Raw genomic sequence first — 22,398 nt, forward strand, 5'->3', positions numbered from 1 at the left:
GCCAATGGGGAAGGAGGGATAAAACATCTTCAGTTTTCTTCTTCCTTTAGTCATTAGGTTTGAGAGAAGAGCTTCTTTTTTTGTTTGTTTTGTTTTTCTTTTTTTATTGGATATTTTATTTACATTTCAGATGCCATCCCCTTTCCCCATTTCCCCTCCCTAGAAAATCCCTGTCCCATGCCCCCTTTTCCTTTTTGCTTTTATACAATTTTTTTAAAAATGTTAATCAAAGGCTTTATAAATTTGGTAATGCTCAATCAGAAGTGTAACCCAATACCCAACCTAGCTATATCAACTATCTTTGACTGGTGGAGACACGTGAACATCTGCCTCCATGCCCCCCCCCCCCCCTTCTCTCTCTCATCACCTAGCTTCTCCTCTCCTTGCTCCTTCTCTTCCTCTGGGTACTCCTCTCACCTTAGCTCCTCCTACATATCACCCTTCCTGTTAAAATAAAACTTTTCTCTCAAAATACATTTAGAGCATAATTATGCCAATTTGTACCAGTGAGGTACAAGACAGTCCTAATACCCAGTCCATCATTTTGTTGACTAGCCAGAACCTCTGTCATCTCTCCTAACTAAAACACTTAGTTCTCAACCTGGCTTTTTTTTTTTTTTTCTTGGCTTTAGAATGAATGTCAGCTGAAAACCATCCACTCAGATCTTTGAGAGAAGAGCTTCTTATCTGACTGGAAATTATCTCATTCCATGCTGTGGACATGCTTTTCAAACTTGTCTCAGGATGTAGTAGTTGTGATCAGATGTTTTGTGCTGGCTAACTGTCCAAGACATGGCCAGACTCCTCTCACAAAACAGAAATCCATCATATATGCATCCAGTGTTTTTAATGCCAAAGCTTTGGGAACACATCTATCTAGCACTTCAATGGAGTTCCAGTTCATGATGCAGAAAACCCAATAAGAGAGCCAAACACCCACCCTGCAAGCTTAGAGTTCTTGCTAGCACTTGGTCTGGAAGTATCTGCATCTGATCCTCAGGATCCAAATGCCCTTAAAGTTCAGCATCCCTGAAGGTTCTTGTGGAGCAAAGCACTGCAGATACAATTGCTTACATTCTAACTAGAAACAGGTTCACAGAGGAACTGCAGTCCTTAACATGACATATTTTGGTTGGTTTTGGTTGAGGCAATATCTCTTTATGTAGCCCTAACTGGCCTGAAACTCATTGTGTAGACAAGGCTAGCCTCAAATTCACAGAAATTTTGCCTGCCTCTGGGAGTGCTGAGATTAATGGTGTTCACCACTATGCCCAGCACTGACATGACTTCTTATGAGACTTTATAACAGAGGCAAGCATACTAAACTGTTATCAGAGTAACTATAAAGAGTAAGAATGGCAGTGACCTTTAATGTGCCATGGAACATTTTCAACAAGCTTGTAATACAATACTTTTGTAAGCCCCCTCAGACTTCCTTGGAATTGGGGTAGGGTCAATATTAGCACACATAAGACAGATAAAGAGATAGGTGTAGAGACACACTAGGCACTGAGGTAATTTAGCAATTGAAACCAAAGGAAAAGTAAAGCTCCCTTTCATTTCTGCACTTACGAATTTTTCAGAAATGTAACTTATTACTTGAGAAACGGAAGAAAAATTGTATACTGCCTCATTCTGCGGGAGAGACATGATTCCACCTTGGAACCAGAAAGAAAGCCCATCAAATACAAGGAGGAAGATGAAATCCTGAATAAAAGAACCGCTTAAATCTTATGACCTAAAGAAAGGAAAAAAATAAGACACCATGTTAATTCTCTTTTTAAAAACTATCTCGTATGTGTGTGTGTGTGCACATGCATGCACATGTGTGTGTCTGTGTGTCTGTGTGTGATGCATTCTATGCAAGTGTATATGTCCCAAAATACATCATGTGTAGAAATCAAAGAACAGCTTTGTACAGTTGGCCTCTCTACCCGTGTTTATGTTGATTCTGGAGATCCAACTCAGACCATCAAGCTTGTGTGACACTTTATCCACTGAATCATCTCTCCAACTTCTCATATTTAACTATTTCTGCCCATGAAGATTTTGCCCCTGTCTTTGGAAAACAAATAACAACAACCAGAGAATCCTTTGTGCATTTTGCTAAAAATGCTCTGACATTTGTAGCAGAATTTGGGGTATGTGGTTTACCTGTGTACTTCTGTCATCGTGGCTATAGCTGAAGAGTCGGGTACTTATCATCTCAGAAGAAAATACTCTATTTAGCCAGAGTGAAGTTGGGCAGTGCATAATAGATGGAACAGAATAGAAGTGGGTTATTTGTGCCAATCTTGTGCATATTTCTGGCTAGTATCTAAATTGCCTCTTGCTGTCTGAACAGCTACTATTAAAGAAATGAGGCGGTTTCTTTTCTAGACAGCCCTCCAGTTGTTTCTGCAAAACACTCACTTAGGAGAGCCTGGTTGCACAACTTTTCACTGTTGTACCTCTCACTTCAGAAGGCAGCTAAACACAGGAAGGGAAGTCAGTATACATTATGAAACCTGCCCTTGCAGGGTGGAGGTGGTACACACCTTTAGTCCCAGAACTCAAAGGCAGAGGCAGGTGGACCTCTGTGAGTTTGAGGCCAGCTTGGTCTACAGAGCTGGCTCTAGGATATCCAGAACTACACAGAGAAACCTTGTTTGGGGGTAGGGGGGAGAAGAAGAAGAGAGGAGCAGCAGCAGCCCTCCCTTGTGTCTCCCCATAGGCACGATGGCCCATAGAGAACTTTGTACACTGAAGCCCTTACCTCCATACCGAGCAGTATAATGGGATCTGAATGAGAGTATTCTTTTCAGGATGCTTGCCATTGCTGCTTATAGGTGTGAGGATGACATTCAAGGATTTGACACAACTGGGCACAGGAAAAAAAATCGGTAAGGGCATGTCTTTCAAAGGGACTATTTTGTTCTTTAAACCTTGTTCTGTTCATTGCCATTTTCTTGTTTTTCATTCTCCTTCTGGGTTTCTTGGCTTCCGGAAGAATGGCTGTCAGTGTGGTATATATGGTATTTCCATCTGCTGTACTCTTCCCCCCCCCCTTGGGTTCATTTCCTTCCCTCTTCCTCCTTATTTATCACCCAGGAGATTCAAGCATAATTTACATTGGTATCTCCTCTTCCTCTGGCTTCAAGACAGAATACAGTGGGTCTGGGATGGTGACAGTTTCAACATTTCCGTGATGGAGGCTCCTACGATGGTCTGGGATGCCTGGAGCTGGGGAAAAGGAGAGGAGGGAAACAGACTTTCCCTTGTCTCCATTAGCCTCCTTTGCTCAGCTTACACCATCTTCGATTGCTTCTACTGCGTCCCCTGAAGAATGTTCAGAGGCCACCGCTGCCTGGGCAGATGCTTTCTCTTGACCCAGTGTGCATTCTGCTTGCCCTTTGTCTTGCACACTGTAAGACATAAAATGTAGGCCAGAAAAAGAGCTTTGAAGCCAAGTCCATTGTATATCCACGCTCTCCCTTCCTCTCCCTTCCTCACCCCAGATCTGTTTACTTCACCCCTACCTCCTAGAAGAGCTTTAATCAAAAGAGAGCACAGGCACATCTGGAAAGCATGGCTTGCTGTTCCCTGTGCCCACAACTTATATTATTTTGCATCCAGTGTGTTCTAGAATTCAACTCACCATGGAAAAAAGTTTACTGCATCTTATAATTTACACCATATGTGTGTTTCATCTGTGGTTTGAGACATGACCTTACTATGTAGCTTAGACTACCTTCAAACTCAATGTCCCCCGCCTCATCCTGGATGATGAGATTATAGACATGCTTCCCATGCCTAGTTTTATACTTATCATTCAATATACTCTAAAAACATATTTCTATGGAAAATAGCTTATATTTTTAACCGGCCTATTAAAAATGCATGTATCTGGTCTCTTCTATGCATTGGCTGTCATGGGGAATGAAGTTCAAGTGTTTTTGTTTTCCCCAGAAAGTTTCAAGGAACAGGTCATGTGATGTGGTGATATAAAACTAAATGGATGTGAAAATATTCTCAGCATCTGGAATTTATCTGGGAAAAGGCACATTTCTTAACAAAATCTTAATGCTCTACATGTAGGTATGGATATCTTAGAACTCCCTGATTGCCATGGTGATGAGCACGACTGCACCAGGTGTGCAAAAGGCATCAGGGAAACTCGTGGCTCTTCTCTTGGAAATGACTTGATGGTTTTGTGTGTTTCTTGTGAACATAAAACCACACCCAATGAATGTAATTCCTAGAATGAGGTAGGTTCGCTTACAAACTTTAAAAATCTTGGGTCAATGGGCAACTTTTGAATGATTTGAGGTTTCTTTAAGATGGTTATTGAGAGATGCAAGTTGATAGTCCTAAGTCTGCTTTTTCTGTCCCAGGAAGGGGAAAATAGGTCAAGACTCTGTAAAGAATCCAGACATTTGATTTCAAATTTAAGGCATTGGTTCTCTTTATTTTGGGGGAAAGGGATGCTATCCCTTCTGGTGTCCATCACTTGGAATCAATGCCCATTTCGGTTGCTGCCATTCTTTGCGTAGTCCCGGGCCCTGGAGATATGTCACCGCCACAGGTCTTGGCTGCCACACATCGGGAAATGAAGCATGTTCCCTTTGCTATGAGGAGTCACAGTTGCCAGGACTAATGGGAAGGAAAGACGGGAAGCTAGTGTTGTGCTGTGGCCTCTGGTTTTCTTTTTCACATGCAAAGAAATGCCCTCTGCAATTGCTCTCTTTGCTGACTTAGCTGTGTGCCACAGTGCATGCTGGTGTAAAATGAGAGAGCCATCAGACTGGAATGGATTCTAAAAGGCTACGTTCTATAAACTCCCAGGCAAGACTGCACCCACATTAGAGCAGGGAAAGGAGATTCACCCCTGTCTGGAAAGGTTTTCCAGGAGAGTAATTCCGTAGTCCTGCCTACTGTCTAAGACATAATGAGCTTCACTGTCAGCCTGCAGCCTTCATGCTGAAATGTAAACCCATTATCTCTTGCTGCATAGGCTGCTGATACTTGGAGTTCAACTTGTGCTTGTCAGCTAGTACTAATTTGTCCTCTCTCCTTCCCCTTGAAGCAGAATAATCTCCTTCAGACTCGTTATACTTTTCTGGGAGCCCAGAACTAAGCTGGGTATCATTAAATGTGGTGCTGTCTGCACTGAGATGGGTGGGCAGACCCACTGACAGCCTTCAGATTCGTAATCTCATTATCCATCTCGGAATGAGCTTTGCATTTAAACTGTAATTTCACTAATACTGCCTAATAATTAGCGTCTCAGAACTTTGTGTCATGGTAACTCTTTGGGCCCAAAGAAGCTCCTTCTGAGTATCAGTCAAAAGTTCTCTTAAGCCACTGTGTTGTGTCCTGTATCTAGTGATTTACAGTGTAAATTTCTCCATGGTGAGACTCAGCTTGAAAGTTTGAGCCCTTATTGTTAGTTGTAACTGCAATATTTCTCGTCACTATTATACTTAGATTTTCATTTTCTATCTTTATCTAGGTTGGGACTACTCTATTTCTAAACAGTCTAGAATAGAATTAAAGAATGCTTTAATTCTTTTTCCTGCCCTGCATAAACAAACTGAAGTAGCTTTGGAGATCCCTTGTGTTTACATTCTAGTGCCGTGTCTGCAAGACGGTTAAGACTAGTCAGGGTAGACATGGGAGGAATATCAGGGACTTGATGGCTCCTCTTTTGCTATGGCATGTTTTATCTAATGGTCAGGCTGACTTCATGAGCCTCAGAAGATGCATAACCCTCCCTTGAGCCTTTGCTTTGTATCTCTGTATAACAGGAAAAATTTAGACGCAAATGAGCCTATTCAAAAACTATGTGACGGACGGGCATCTTGTATGAGGCTCTGTCACCATGGTATACAATGGATTTGGAAGAAGCTTGCTTGTATTAGTTGACTGCTGTGTGTTCTTGGCCAGAATTCAGGTCTTCCCCTTATACACATAATGTCAGAGAAACAACTGATACATAAAAATGTCCAACACAGCAGTTCTTTCCTGAGCCTTCCACAGCAGGTTCTTGTTACTGTGTTGCTTCTCAGCGGATTGAGGAGTACCTTCACAGCAGAAGAATGAGGGTTTAGGAGTATTCTCTGTGTCCTTTGCTGCTACTATGCTTACTCTATTAACTTCAGAGTGGGCCTGGGCACTAAGAGGAAGGGAATAAAAAGAGAAGAAAATCATTTCGTAAGAGTGTGCACTGGCAAGGCTGTAAATGATAAAATGTAAGTGGAGGAGAAAAGGGAGGGTCCATGCTGTGTGTTAAAAAAAAAAAAAAATGCTGAGCTGTTCATGCCTGTTCAAATTGCTGTTGTGTTGTGGTTTCCAGACACAAAGTGGGAGAACAGGATGGCTTCAAGGGAGAAGCACTTCTTAAGGAAAGGGGCTGGAATGCTGTCTAGCCAGACAGAAACCACAGGCTTCTGTGGCTCGCTTGCACAGAGCTGCAGCTCTGACAGCTTTGGGATTGAGCAAGGGACTGAGAAGCACATAGGCCCTGGCTAGACTAGAACTGGCAGATGGCAGAGGGGGATACCTGCTTTGGTGGGTGCATGGTTCACTCACAAGCAAGAACAGACTCCTTCCAGGTAGAACAGCATTTGCTTGGCTATACAGACTTCAGGCTGCCTTTACCTGCATCATAGCTTCTCCGATCTTCAGACATCATCAAAGTGAGAACTTAAGAGCTTACTAGAAGAGTTTTACCTTCCTGGGTACACTATGTAGAGGGAAGGGTAACCCATAGGCTTATTTATATTCTTCAGAATGCTTAGTAAATAGGGACAAGGAAAGTAACCATGTTCATGGGGTCAGAGAGAAGGACATGAAAAAGTTACCTGAACACCTAGCAGAGGCAGCCTGGGGATACTGTTTGCATTTATTGCCGACTTGAAAGTAGATATTTTAGGCAAAAAACGTGTTCTATATTAATCATACTGTTTCATACAAGCTATAGTAAGTGTATTTGTGTGTGTGTATATATATATATATATATATATATATATATATATATATATACATGGTGAGACTCAGCTTATATGTATACATATATATACTGTCAGCTTTTGTATAGATGATATGATCTGTAGGTAGTGTGGGTAAGAAGAATGTATGTTCTTTCCTTTGGGTTTTAATTTTGTCTCAATGTATTCACTCAATAAACATTGTCCCTTTTGTCCATTGGCTGATTCCAAGACTACTGATATTTCTGCCACCACAGTACCCTCATAGTAAAATCATTCATGCAAAACGAAAACCAAACCAAATCCATAATGCCAGATACTATCAAGTGCTGTGAAAAAAAAACCAATAATATAAGGCTAAAAAATGCTTGTGATCGAAGGAAGACGTGTCTCTTGTGGTCAATGGAAGGTAGTTGGAGACAGAAAAATCAGAGGAATGTCTCAGTTCTACAGGAAATAATAATCACCAAGTTATTGGGTGTATGTGTTCATTATAGTGTGTGTGTGTGTGTATGTGTGTGTGTGTGTGTGTGTGTGTGTGTGTGTGTGTGTGTGTGTTATGTGTTTTAACCTCATGCCTCCAGTGTGTATCAAAGTTTTTCAGCTCACTTTTTGTCTTTACTGTCATGAACAGACCATTGTGTCCTAGATTACAATAAATTCTTCATTTCTCTATTGTCTTTGAGACACGGTATGTGGTAGCTCCTTTTGAAGTTGGTGCGTTTGTTTTGAGCACCTCCCCTCGAAGGACAGGAGCAGGCAGGGAGTGGGGTGTGGACTAGGTGTGGTAGGGCGATGTCTCTTCCCAGGCTGTAAAGGATTATTGTACTGCGCTGGGCCTTCCTACCTACCTGGTCACCCAGTGAGACAGGGAGCTTGTGATTCAATTCCACGTGTTGAAAGGACAAGTATAGATCATTGTGATTGGTGTGATCTAGGTCGCCTTGTGGAGGAGAGGCAATTTGATTGCTTAACCAGGGATTGTGTAAAGCGGGAGACAGGAGAATGACCTACTATTGCCTTCAAAGTCCAATTTTATCTTGACACCTTTTAGGAGATAAAAGGAAGTCACGTGGCCACAGTGACCACATTGGTCACAGTCAGGCAGCTAACCATTTGGCTTTGTGGTCCAGAAATTTAGCTGCAGCATTAGGTCTTACCTTTAGAGCTCTGCATGCGTCAGTATTGTGTCCATTCACAGATAAGTAGAATGAGTCCTCAGCTCTGTTCCCCAAGGATGGGGTTTTGTCCATTGTTCTGCTACTCTCATTAGCTGCCTACGCTCTACTCTTCCTAATATTCTTCCTGTTCTAAGATCAAGGTGCTCCAGGATTGGATGATACGGACTAGGTTAGGGTCCTTTGCAAAGAGAGACAATTTGAATCCTAATCCTTTCTTCTTTTCTGTCCTTTCGTTTTCTCTGACGCTATCAGCAAGGCTGTTCAAGAGATAGCTAGTAATAGAGTTGAAGTCTGTCTCCTTTCCCTTGGCCAGGGGCTTTAGATTAGATATAGCAAGGATCTGGGAAGTGCCCCATCCATCAGCTTGCCATGGGGAAGTCAAGCCAGCCAGGGCTTGCCTGTGCCTTGACTGGAATAGGGGCTTGTCCTGGCAGCAAGCCTTTGACAAGTATTTTATTTAAATGAAAAAATGCACATTAAGGTATCTTTAAGAAGCTGAAGATACAGTCAGAAATAATTGTCCTGAATTCTTGAGTAATCAACATAACATCTGGCCCTGCACTTTAATGGAAAGTCTGGAAGCACATAACTTGAGCAACAAGTAAAGAAGCCCTGTGTGTGTTTGTGTGCAAGTGTGCAGTTGTGCAAAACACATGCTCCCCAAACCTTCACCTACTTTCCCCAACAAAAGACATTGTTTTCCTTCCACAAAAAAAAACCAGGGTCCTTCAGAGTGCTTCAGCCATCACCGTAAAATTACACTGGCCTATTCTGATCTGTGGAGTTTATTGACTGTTGCGCCATTAAAAGTACCTGGTTTTCTCTAGAATGGGGAATTCAATACCTGCTAAATTGGATTGATATAAAAATTTATGAACAATGCAGGCCTTGTCTAGAAACTCTGTTACTCATGTTCATGTGTCTCTCTGTGGGGGTTTCTGCCCCAGGGATCACATCCATATTTAGTGCACGCTGAAATATTCATGTTCCCTGATTAGCTGGGCTTAATTGTTGTATCCTTGTCCCCCTCCATGATGTGTCATTAGGGCACAGCCACCTTGAAATGTAAGCAGGGACTGCCTGTCTATTACAGTATCGTTTTGTCTGAATGCGTTTCTAAAACTCTGAATACCACTTAATTTTGTGTCCTTATGAAAAGAAAACAAGATGAAATTTATTTAGTGGAGAATAGTTACTAATATTTAATAGCTATAGCTAAAGTACATTTAAACATATAGATATAAGTACCCTGCTGATCATATTTTTTATGTTTCAATATCCAATGGTCAAAATAAACAAACAGCTAGTATTTAAGAGGCATAACTGTTTGTAGGGAAATGTGATTTTTTACAAGGGACCTGGGGATACTGCTGTGCCTGCACAGGTCATACCCAGACCTTGGTAAGGTGTCTCAGCACCATCATCTGTGAAACACACCCTTTCCTAATAGTATCCTGGTACTTTCATGTTGAGAGGGCTTTCTGAGAACTGACTTTTAACTGAGGTTCTACAAGTAACTCAGAGGCCATGGGCCGGTCAAGGGAATGGGCAGGGAAATTGAAAAGAGGAAACCGTTGCTGCTCTCTGAGTTGACCAAGGGCAGCAGGAGGTGATTTGCATGCAGTGTGCAATCTTGTGGATGATGCTTAATGAGTTTTTAAGTTTCAAGACTGAACAGCCTTTCTCAAAATCGTACACAGCAGGTGCCCCTAGCTGGAATCCGAGCAACAAATAGAAAGCCACCACACGGGCCTGATTGTATCCATCTGGCTGGGAGCACTGCCCTTGTGCCAAGAATTTTGTTCTTTGTGTGTCTGGATTCGAGCTCCTGCAGTGTGCATGGTCTAGGACGGGTCTAGGAATAAAGTTGCTTTCCTGTGCACTCGTCCTGGCTCCCTGCAAGGACAGCTGGGACATGTGTGGCCGTTTGCTACACTCTGTGGTAGTGGACATGCAAGGTGTTTGTGTGGCCACATTGATGCCCAGAGGAGTCTTAGAGGCATGGTACTACAAACCCATCTGCCAATACTTAAAACAAGAGCATTAGAAGACAAGGAGACTCCCTGGATCCCACACCCAGCTCATCGATGCCACTGGAAGACTCTCTCCACTCTCTGCTCCCACCCGAGAGTACCACAGAAGTCTTGTCTCTATAGATACCCCTCCTCCATCCAACTGCATGCGTGTGAATGGACATACATGTTTAGGTATCCCAAAGGCAAGAAAGCAATAATACACAATAACAAGCGGTAACAAACGGGAGCTTTAGTGAGGTGCACGGTGGAGTAGACTTGAAGCTAGGGTTTCTTAGCTCTCTGCCCTTGGGCTGTTTCCCTATCCAACCTCCAGGCTTCCGTTTTTCTCAGTGTCCAAAGAAGAGGTAATGCCTGTCTCACAGCGTTACCATGTGGGAATTGAACAAGATGCTGTGTGCAGTATATTTGATGGAATAAGATGAAGTGTGGGAAGAAACTGTCCCGCCAGCGGTGTGTGTTGAGCCAAGTTGAGTTGCGTTTGTCTCTCACCCTTTACACGAAGAGGTGTGAAAGGAAGAGTTGGCATCACCCATCACCGTCCCTAAGATATAACCTCAAAATGTGCACCATTAAATAGAGGACCAGGGGTACAAAGTGAGGACAGAATAGAAATTCCTTTATCCCACAGTGGGACGGGAGCAGACGCACCCTGATAGTGAATGACATGGCTTGCACAAGCACTTCCTGACCCTTGCAGGCACAGGAAGAATAATGGCACCCTCAAAGTGCACCCTGGATGAGTTTACCCCAATGAGGCAGGAAGAATAGCAGAGCCTATGATAGGAGGTACCTAGCAGTACCTGTACTGAAAAGAGATGCTGCCCATGACACAGTCTTCCATCTCCACTGTGCAGCTGGAGCCTTTGGCCCTTTGATGACTAGGTTGTTCAAAGGCCCAGGTCCTCCAAAGATGAGCCAGGTGTCAGATGCAAAGCCAAACGGCCTAGACACGAGGGCTGAATGTTGATGATGGTAATGCAGTATTATCAGAGGATGCAGGGTTAGCTCAACAGAGCAGCCTTGTGTTTGCAGATTTACTGTTAGTAGTAGCAGAATAGGGATAAGGGTCCCCAGAGGCCACTTATCGCATTGTAGAGCTGATGGATTTGAGGGGTATCTTAAAGAGTATGAAGCCTGTTGTCCCCTGGCTGATAATGTAAGGGGCTGCTCATCCACTTAGGGTGGAGAAACCCCCAGGAGAGTCTGTCTGCTCAGCCCTCACTTGGGCCTTCGGGCTGGGCACCTTAGCTGTCAGAGGTTAAGCTAGCTTGTCCTTATGGCTAGCTCTACGCACGGAACAGACTGTCCAAAAATAACAACTGCCTAGCTTAACAGCTACCTAACAGCCAAGGGTCCAGGTGGTGCAGTTGGATTTCGGTGCGCACAGCACAGAGAGAGTGAAGCCAGCTCAGAAATAACCCAGAGAATCGGCAGTTTTTCTCTCTCGAAACATGAGAATATTCTCCCTAAACCCAAATGCACTCGGACAGCGACAAGGTTCCACGTCAGCTTTGCATAGACTCCGTGTGAACACTTCACAGACAGGACTTTTAGATGATGACCCAGCAGGTAAAAACACTTGCCATAGAAACCTGAAAACCCAAGTTCAAATCCCAGACACCATGATGGAAAGAGAAGACGAAACCTTGAAGGTTTTCCTCTGATCTTGCACCCATGTGTGCCATGGCTGTGCACGCGTGCACAGGCACAAATAAAATGACGAAGGCGATGATGAAGATGATGGTGATGATGGTGATAATGATGATGATGACAATGATAAATTAAATAAAAATGTTAAATTTCACAGAGAACTAAGAGGCTTGACTTCAAAGCTTCAGAAAGTGGCAGAATCAAGCAGTATGCTGTTACCTGCACTGCCGCCAGTTAGAAGCTCCTCTGTGTGTGGCTTATGTAGGATTTAATCTGAGAAGCCTCTCTGTCACTGCTAACTTTAAAGGAGGCTGGCAGAGAGAAATGCACATGGCCATGGGGGGTAGGTAGGGGACCCCTGTTGGCAGTCCTGCCCTCTGTGCCTCTGCTGAGAACATACAACAATGAACACATTTCATTCTGTCTTCTCTCTATCAAAAGGGCCGGGGGTGGGGACACGGACTGAAACAGAAAAGAAAACAAGTCTTCTTTAGTTATTATGCTCTTGCCTGACTTTCCATTGCTACCTTAATGCAAAAAATAACTCCCTTTACAAAATAGTCATTGGACTAAAAGTACTGAGAACAAATTAGAGCCGCCCAAAGCCCACAGGGCATCCATTAGAAGGCTCCTTCCAGTTTATAGTTTGGTTACAACTCATTAATTTTATCATGCATTAAAACTTCTTGTAAGTAAAGTTTTTATCCATTTTTTTTTTTAAAAAAAAAAAACTCCTGAAAATTACTATAATGCTACAATCTTGTATGGGATAGCAGGGTGCTGTGTCACCCTTGTCCCTTGTGGTGTCCGGTGCTGTGAAAAGCCTTAAGAAAGTGACTCAGTCTTGCATCTGCCCCAGCTGAGCACCAGGGGACCTATCCTCGTTCTCTTTGTCTTTAAAGCACCCCAGTGTGTGAAGCACCATGGGCTCACAAAGTTAACGTCTAGCACAAATGCTTGTTAATTTGGAGGCACATAGGTAGATCTCAGCATGTAGAAGCCATGCCTATGTACCTGTTCTTTCATATTAGTCAGTAGAGGCTACCATCGAATTCAGAAACCTCTTTGGGACCTGTCTGCCTTCTGGGGTGTCTTCTATTTGGAGAGGCATGTGTCTACCCTATGTACATGCTGTGGTCCAGAGAGCCAAGGGGCCAAAAAGAGTATTTGGGCATCCAGTTCAGGAGTGTCCCCAACAGTATGACCCTATTCTAGATACTTCTGGTGCAGCTATGGCGGAATTAGCTACTTTGTGTGTCTCTCTATGTGACATGGTTCTTCACATTGTGGGGAGGGTCAGTAGTATTCTATGCCGGCTTTGCCTTTCCATCTTCCTGAGGCCTGCAGACAGCCCCAGATGTAAGAGAGTGAGCTATGTGGGAAGCAGACGAGGCTCTCAGTTGGGACCCTCCTGTCTACACCTGTGTCTCTTAAAGTACATGTCAGGCTTCGGTGTGTTTGATAATCCTCACCAGGGATTAGATGGTGTATATTCTTCAAGCACCACAAGATCAGATGATATGCCAGTGTTGATGCTCAGGCACTTCAGCAACAACCCCAGACACTGAAGGGACCGAACCTTTCTCTTTCCCAAACTCAAAACAAATCTCAAAAGGATTGTACAGTGGGTTTGAAGTGGTATTTTTGTGCTAAGAGACCATCACATAAACCTTGTATCTGAACGGCAGAGTGACCTTTTCAGAGGGGCCCTCACCCTACACCAGACGCAAATACCACCAGATTGCTTGGCATTTCCTTTTTAAATTTCAAGCGTTCCTGGTTTCGAGTCGGCAATTGATCTGTTTGTTTGTGGCCTGTGCGTAATTAAGTTAGTCACACTGCTGTTGGAGTCTAAGGAACGTAATCTCTTTGAAGCAGCTGCCCACTTCTGACAGCGCTGAGCAGGGTGCAGGAAGCCTGGCCTTCTAACGCTGAAGTGAAGGTGAACTGCATACTGCCAGACCATGCCACCCTTAGTGAACATGTCTGTTCTCAACTCTCATTAAGTCCTAGGGGAAGCTACAGAATGCCGAGGAGAGGAAGAATTTGTTAGGATTCCATTTCTAGCTACACAACATTGTGGGGGGCAGGCAGGGGTGATTGGCCTGAGATATCCAGGCTACCAAGGGAAGGCAGGTGTCTGCAGTGCCTGGGCAGGCAAAGGCTTTCAAGGTGGGTGCAGAGGTGTGTGTGTGTTGAATGTGTGTTGTAGTTCTCTCATCTCTGGCCTGGAGAGCCAGAGAATCTCCAGTTGGGGCAGTAGACCATGCAACCAAATCCTGTATTCAGAATGCAGAGTTCAGACTCTGATTATAGTGCTCGCCTCCCCTCTCTTAAAATCTCCTAAGGAACTTTTGTTCCAGCTTTGTTGACCTGAGCAATGGCTGGAGAATGGGGTCTGGGCAGATGTGGATTTGCTCTTTGGAGCAGAGTAACATCAGACATCTGATTGTGCTTTGCAGTGAGAGTTTATTGGTTTATAAAAAGCACATGCGCAGGCAATTGAGGCTATCTGGTAAGGAAGGAAATCAAAAGGCCTACCAGAAGAAGAGCCAGCTAATAAAACCAGCTCTCCCGTTCTTTGGGCGGGGATAGAAGGGCTGCCTATATATTTGTCAAGCACTCTACCACTGAGCTGTATCCAGCCTTCTTCTTCCCCTTTTCTGTGTCTATTGTACCTGTAGGTTTTTTTCTTCTGGTTTAATTAATTTGTGGGGTTTCATTTTGTTTTAGACAGGATTTCCCTGTGTAGTCCAGGCTAGCCTCAAACTTGCAATCTTTCTGCCTCAGCCTCCCACTCAGGATGCAGACCTTGTCCTTTGTGTTGAATCATGCAGCCCCATTCCAGCTATCACTGTCAGCCAAGTAACACAGGAAACACACTTAGAATAAATAGCTACACTCCCTACCCTGAATTTACCATCTAATTCCAGTTCTATTCCTCAGATGACTGTTTTTTTCCTTTACATGTAGTGTGACCATATAGTGACCATATAACCACCTTGCATAAGACCCTAACTCATGTCTGTTGTTCCTGAGATTGATGTGCTCCCATTCCTGGAAGTGCCATCTTTTGGGTGGCATGGCTATGTGAATCATAGGAAGAAAGGGAAGGATAAAAGCTTGTCTGACCGTGGGTCCCTTTCCTCTGCCCCCACAGCTCCACTTGGCAGCCCTGGCATCACTCAAGGGGGACATAGTAGAGCTGAATAAGCGTCTGCAGCAAACAGAGCGGGAACGAGACCTCCTGGAAAAGAAGTTGGCCAAGGCACAGGTAAGGGGCCTGGATGGGTGCTTTGTTTGTCTAACTTCTTTGTTTAAAAATAAATGTGCGTGCATGTGTGTTTCAACACAACAAACTTATTGAGGAAAGGTTCTACTAGGTTGGCTGCTAAAAATAAAACAAAGCAAACCAGACTCAGCATAGACTAGATGGCTTGATCAGCAAACATGTTTCCAATGGCTATAGATGATGGATATCATGATGCCTGGCAGTTTGGTTTCCAGTGAGGCTGTCTCTCCAACTAGTTCCCCATATGGTGGAATAAATATGGCTACCTCTTTTTTTCTTTATATAAAAGGGAATTGATTCTATTCTTGAGGGATCCACCCTCTTGAATCACTTCCCCTAAGTCCTACATCCTACTATTGTCACATTGGAAGCCTTGTTGTATTGAGTCTGTGGACTTGGGGTGGGATACAAATGCAGTGCCTAGCACCTGCACACCTAGCACTTTCACACCTAGCACCTTCACACCTAGCACCTTCACACCCTAGCACCTTCACACCCTAGCACCTTCACACCCTAGCACCTTCACACCCTAGCATCTTCACACCTAGCACCTTCACACCCTAGCACCTTCACACCTAGCATCTTCACACACTAGCATCTTCACACCTAGCATCTTCATACCCTAGCATCTTCATACCCTAGCACCTTCACACCCTAGCATCTTCACACCCTAGCACCTACACTAGCACCTTCACACCCTAGCACCTTCACACCCTAGCATCTTCATACCCTAGCATCTTCATACCCTAGCACCTTTACACCCTAGCATCTTCACACACTAGCATCTCCACACCTAGCAACTTCACACCTAGCATCTTCACACCCTAACACCTACACTAGCACCTTCACACCCTAGCATCTTCATACCCTAGCACCTTTACACCCTAGCATCTTCACACACTAGCATCTTCACACCCTAGTATCTTCACACCTAGCATCTTCACACCCACTGCACACACACAAGTCAGGAAACAGAATCTACCTACTGCTCCACATGGCTTTTTGTACCAGTATAATCTCCATACTTCATTTCTCATGAGATTAACCTCTGTAATGATTTTTTTGTGCTAGTATTTCTTGCTTCTTTACAGTTTATCACTCCAGTTTGCATCCATAGACAGAAAGGGTTTATTCTTTTTGAATAAATAGATTCAGTTTATTGTAATGAACCCAAATGAAATCATGATATAGCTAATTTAAGTCTGCCACTGAAACACTTGCCTTGTCTCAAAGCTCTAATATCTCAGTGAATTTCTCTGTAGCTAAGATGGCCATTTTAAAACAGATTGGTTTACACTTCTAGTGTTAATATGCTTTATTCACTTATCCACCTTATGAAAAATCTATGAAGGAGCTGAAACTAGAAAGAAATGGCTTTATAGCCTCTTTCATGATTTATGTGCCTTTTACCTGTGTTCTGTCCTTTCTTGCCACACCATATTACCCTCTCTGCTGTCTCTTCCCAAATGTCATCATACACACACACACACACCACACACACACACACACACACACACACACACACACACACACACACACACGTGCGCAACTGCTTACATATATTCTTGATACATATATTCATGTATAGGCAAAATTTTGCATTTCAGGGAGAACATGTGGGTTTTGTTGTTGTTGTTGTTCTGTGTTCAGGTGATCTTGATTAATAATGTTTTCAAGTGCATCTATTTTCCTGAAAATTTCATGATTTTATTTTTACTTGTGGCTGAATATTATTACAGTTTGCCAGGCTTAAGCTCATTCTTTTAGGAGGTAGGCATTTCCTTTAAATACTTAAAATACAGAGGTGTATTCTCAATGCCTCCTTTGACATTTAATAATGTTGGTTAAGCTTGGCATTGCAGCTGCTTAACCACACCTGCATACTGGTGACTGCATACTCGTGGTCTAGTGCATCCCATCCTGCCTCTCCTACTAGCCAGAGGTGAGATCAGAGTCACATCCTGTCCCCTTGGAAAAGCTGTAAAATGCAAACACACACTGGCTGCTGATATTTCATAGATATTAGCAGCTGTTGATATGTAATGTCTAGATCAGTAGTTTTCAATCTTCCCAATGCTGTGACCCTTGAATACAGTTCTTCATGTTGTGGTGACTCCCAACCATAAAATTATTTTGGGTGCTACTTCATAACTGTAATTTTGCTACTGTTGAATCTTAATGTAAATACCTGCTTTCTGATGGCCTTGAGTGACCCCTGTGAAAGGGTCATTCAACCCTCCACAATATGGGTCATGACCCACAGGTTGAAAATCACAGGCAGATTTAAATGAACTATATCATGATTTCATGTGAGTTCACTACAATAAAGTGATTTTTTATTATTCAAAAAGATTAAACCCTTTCTGTGCATTACTTGATTACAGGCCATGCCATTTTAGTTGAATCTTCCCTAAGTCCCTGCTGGAGAAGCTTTTACTGGGGAATTTCCCACCTGCTGTTTGTTCAAACATGATACACCACCAAGGGGTGAACTTGCCCATGCATTTAACCTTTGTCAAGAGGGTGTGTTGATTGGCTGGGATGCTCTGAAAGTGCTCTCATGTTTCTTAATAGTATTAAGAATTTGTGCATTTAAATATATTTGAATTTCAATGTGTTGTCATTATTTTTCTCATAAAAGCTCTAGTGGTACTATTTTTAGCCAGGTAGAACGTCGGATTGCTTATGAGTCTTCTGGTATGTACTACACAGCAACTTCAGACATTCTGGGACATTTTGTGCCCTCCAAACTAGAAGTGGCCATTCTCTGCACAGTCACTGTTTTTCCCATCAGGCAGTATTTCCATATTATTGCCTGGGTACTCAACATGGTACTGCTTCTAGGTTGCTCATTCTATTGGGCCTCTTTTGTAGATAGAGTCAGAGAGCTATTTTTTTAAACTAATGTGTGTCTGCGCACGTGTGTGTGTGTGTGTGTGTGTGTGTGTGCGTGCGCGCACGTGCGTGCGTGTATGCACATGTATACACACACATGCACACACGTGTGTTCAGTTAATTATATATAATAGCTTGGGAGCTTGTGTAAATCCCTCTGATGCAGAATCAGAGTGTGGCGTTTGCTTGCTTAAGTCCTGTTTTATGTCTGTACCTCCTTAAACATTTAAAATTCCACTTGTTTCAGTTGTGGAGACGTTATAATTAGAATGTTCCATAATCATTCATTTGCCTTATTTCCCATTATATATAAACAGGCTCAGAATAAGAATCCCACTATAGCTAACATAGTTATTGAGAAGCTCTTCACACACTTTCCCTTTAAGTCATTTAGGCATTTGCAAGTAATATTCCCCAGGAGTTTTATATCAGTGTCCTCCAATTTACAATTAGTTCCCTTTGAATAGACTCATAGAAATATTTCTCCCTAAGTCCTTGAGTGTTGATAACAGTATGTCTGTATGTCTGTGCCAGTCCTTCTGGGAGTCAGTTAGCTGGACTTGAGGCCTCTTACTCCTTGAAGGTGCTGGTGTCTTACTGTGTCAGGCACACAAAGCTGCTGCTGTAGGATGTAACAAGGACATACCTTGTTCATATTCTCAGAGCTCTTACACGAACTAGAGTAGTGGTTCTCAACCTGTGGGTCGTGACCCTTTTGAGGAGCCCTATATCAGATATCCTGCATATCAGATATTCATATTACAATTTGTAACAGTAGTTAAAATTATGGTTATGAAGTAGGAACAAACTAATTTTATGGCCAAGGATCACCACAACCTGAGGAACTGTATTAAAATGTCACAGCATTAGGAGCGTTGAGAAGTTCTTTCTTACCTTTCTTCTTTTTCCTTCTTCCCATTGAGCTAATTATTCTTCCTTTTCCCTTTTAATAGTTTTGCTACATTTAGTCTTCATTGTTCTGTTTGATAATTTTGTGTTTGCTGTGTATCCTTTTCATTATGTTTGAGTTTCTTATTTAAAGGAGGTGATGTTTTTTGAATGACATGTATGTATGTGCACCAACTGCATGCTCAGTGCCTGAGGTGGCCAGCAGAGGGCGCTGGAGTCCCTATGGCTAGAGTTAGAAACGGTTGTGAGCTACAGCACGGTGCTGGAAATAAAACACTGGTCTCTGGCAGAGTAGCCAGTGCTCTTAACAACTCTCCAGTCCCAGTCTTGGGGATGTTTTTAATAAATTGTGTGACTTACTATTAGTTTTATTTCCTTTCTTAGATGTTTCCATTATTTGTTTATTGTAGCTATTCACCTATCTTTAGTATTTCATTGTCTCACATTCTTTGTATGTCTTTTTAAATGTATTTTGTCCATGTTGTTTCTAGTCCCCTTTTGTGCTTTCTACCCTAGTAGTCGTTCCTTAGGTGGTGTTTTTATTTCTCATTCTGGCTGAGCTCTGTCAGCTCAGTTCGGCATGCTTCTGATCAGAAATTACATTCATTTATGTCTGTTTCTTAAACTTTTCCTTGATTTTAAAACAGGCTATTTTTTAGTTTTTTTTTTTTTTTTTCTGTATAGAAGAAGCATTAATTCTCATGTAGACTATTTTTATAGTTAATGGGAAGACTCCTGGGCTGTCTTTTTTCTTGTACATGATTTGGCTTCAGTGTTTTTCTAGGTTTCACTTTGATGTGATATGAAAGTATAGTTTACTTAGATTTATATTTATTTACTGACTTTCAAAGAGTTATATTTAATTGTGTGTGTGTGGTGTGCATGTGTGTATGAACACACACAGGCCAGCAGAGGGTGTCAAATTCCCCCTGGAGCTAGAATTACAGGCAGTTACAAGTTTCTAGTGCAGGTGCTGGTTGTTGTTGTTGTTTTGTTTTCTGTTTTGTTTTGTTTAAAACACTCTGAATTTCCTCTGGGCCAAGGCAAGCTGCCCTGAGCAGCCTGCTATCCCAGGGAGAACTCCACTCTGGCTACCTTTCTATCACTGCCATGAGACTCCTGAATCATACAAGAAAGCATCTTTTTCCCCACCCATCAGCCCTGCTGGCTGAGCCTTCCAGGCCAAGCCAAGCTGCCCTGAGCAGCCTGTCATCCCAGGGGGACCTCAGGTCTCCTGATACCTCTCCTTTACCCCCCACCCCCCATCAGACTCCTGAATCATATAGACAGGAGCATGTTGCCTCTGAGAGGCTCCACCCAGCAGCTGACTCAGAAAGATGGATGGAGCTCGGGTCTCTTATGGAAGAATAGAAGGAAGAATCGTAGGTCTGAAGGGGATGGGAACTCCACAGGAAGACAGAGTCAACTAACCTGGACCCTTGGGGATCTCAGAGTCTGAATCACCAACCAAAGAACATAAACAGGCTGGACCTAGGCCTTCTCATACATGTAGCAGATGTGCAGCTTGACCTTCATGTGGGTCCTGAACAAATGGAGTGGGAGCTATCCCTAAAGCTGTTGCCTGCATATGGGATATGCTCTTCTAGCTGGGCTGCCTTGTCTGGCCTCAGACTTGATGTACCAGGGTGGGGAGATACCCATGGGGGCACCATCTTCCCAGAGGAGAAGGGGAATGGAGAGGGGGGGAAGGATTGAGGGAGGGGGTGACTGGGAGGCAGGCAGTGAACGGGATGCAAAGTGAATAAGTCAAAACAAAGCACTCTGAATTACCATATTGAAAAAAGAACCGAGCATGTATTCATGCAGCACAGTTTAAAGAACTTGAACTCAATGTTCCTTTGAAAACAGGGTATGAGCAGGTGCAAATGAAACAGCACCATTGGTAGATCTCAATGGTGTCCACGTTGGCAGACTCAGAATCAAGATTGAGTCTAATGATCAGAAAATGTATTAGACCACACTGGCTCTTTTGCAAGAGCAGTGTGCACGTGTAACTGCAGAGCCATCTCTACACCCCCTGCTTGAACTCAGGAGCTGGAGGTTATGAAGGCGGTTTGAGATCATACTGCATACGATAGCTACTCTGGATACTTGCTGGCTCTGTGTTTCTGTTCCATTTTTGTCTGCATCTTCCCTTTCCCTCCACCATCTTCATCTTGATCTGTTTAGATGATGCTCAAAGGTTTTGTTTTGGCTTTTTTTTTTTCTCTAGACAGGAACCTTGGGAAACAGTCTTTACAATTTACAGGGACTAGCCTGCCATGGTCCATTATAGCCCATGATGCACCTCTCACTCTGCACACTCTGGCATCAGCACAGCCTTCCTGGTTTTATCTGTTTTCTCCCAGCAGCCACCCGGCTTCCTTCTGGATTTTCTACTTATTAGAATCACCCTTCATTCTGAGTCTGCTGACACAGATGGACACCACTGAGATCTACTAGGAGTGTTGACTCATTCTTACCTAAATGTATCTTGTTTTCAAAGGGACTCTAAGGCCAAGTTCTTTTAACTATGTTGTACAAATACATGCTCAGCTCCCCTCCCCCCAAAAATGTGGTAATTAGAGTATTTAAAACAAACAAACAACCCCCCCCCCAAAAAAAAAAACCCAACCAGGGCTATTTTAAAAATTTCAGCTTGCCTGGCTTGGGGGAGCACAGACTTGTAATCCTAGCTACTTGGGAGGGTGAACTAGGAGAATTACAAGTACAGGGTCTGCTTGAACAACAGGAAGAGCTCCAGGTCACCCTAGACAACTCAGCGAGCCTCTGTCTCAAAATAAAAGATTTAAAAAAGATCTGTGTGGATGTTCAGAGGTGGACCGTCTAGCATTCACAAAGCCCCAGCTTCAGTCCCCACCCATCCAAGGAAGAAGCTCCTCAGCGGCACACGGCGATGATGGGTCAGTTACTTGTCTCTACGACAGGTGATGTTTAGTAAACCAAGAGCATCTCCAAACTTGTCCTCAGTGTCTCAGGTCCTGGGATTACAGGCCTGTGCCATCGTGCCTGGCTTCACATGACTAGTTCCCGAGTACATCACTATTATAATACTTTCATAGTCAGAAAGGGAAGAGTTGAAGAAAACATTTACAGCTAGAGAAACAGAAAACCATTTTCGGTTTTGTTGCAGACACCGTTCTAGAAGGCTTTGGAAATTTTTAGGAAGCTCTCCTGTCTCACAATTACAGGTTTCTCGAATCTGCTGAAAGGCTAAGGAAGACTGGACTTACGCTCAGTCAGACACCTTCACATTTGACAGGCAGCCGGGCAGATGACCCTGCTCCATACCCAAGGTCAGAAGAGCTGCTGAGCAAGACCGATAGTGCTCTTTGCACACTACAGGATTCTCCCTACAGGATTCTCTGCATGACCGTTTGGGGGTCCGTTGTTGTTTGGGTTGGGCTTTTTTTTTTTTTAACTTTGATGATTGATTGTGAAAGAAT

The 22,398-nt window shown here is 43.2% G+C and overlaps 1 protein-coding gene across 6 annotated transcripts in view; it reads left to right on the forward strand.

Annotated features, from left to right (window-relative positions):
• Positions 1-22,398, forward strand: part of Mcc (MCC regulator of Wnt signaling pathway) — a 357,943-nt gene that overhangs the window by 244,679 nt on the left and 90,866 nt on the right. For all 6 annotated transcript variants that reach the window (XM_076912699.1, XM_076912703.1, XM_034518675.2 and 3 more), the window contains one exon: positions 14,996-15,109. In XM_076912699.1, coding sequence (XP_076768814.1) covers positions 14,996-15,109 — 114 coding nt within the window. The remainder of the gene's footprint in view (positions 1-14,995; positions 15,110-22,398) is intronic.

The sequence above is a fragment of the Arvicanthis niloticus genome, chromosome 14 (genome assembly GCF_011762505.2).
Source record: "Arvicanthis niloticus isolate mArvNil1 chromosome 14, mArvNil1.pat.X, whole genome shotgun sequence".
NCBI classification, from domain to species: Eukaryota; Metazoa; Chordata; class Mammalia; order Rodentia; family Muridae; genus Arvicanthis; species Arvicanthis niloticus.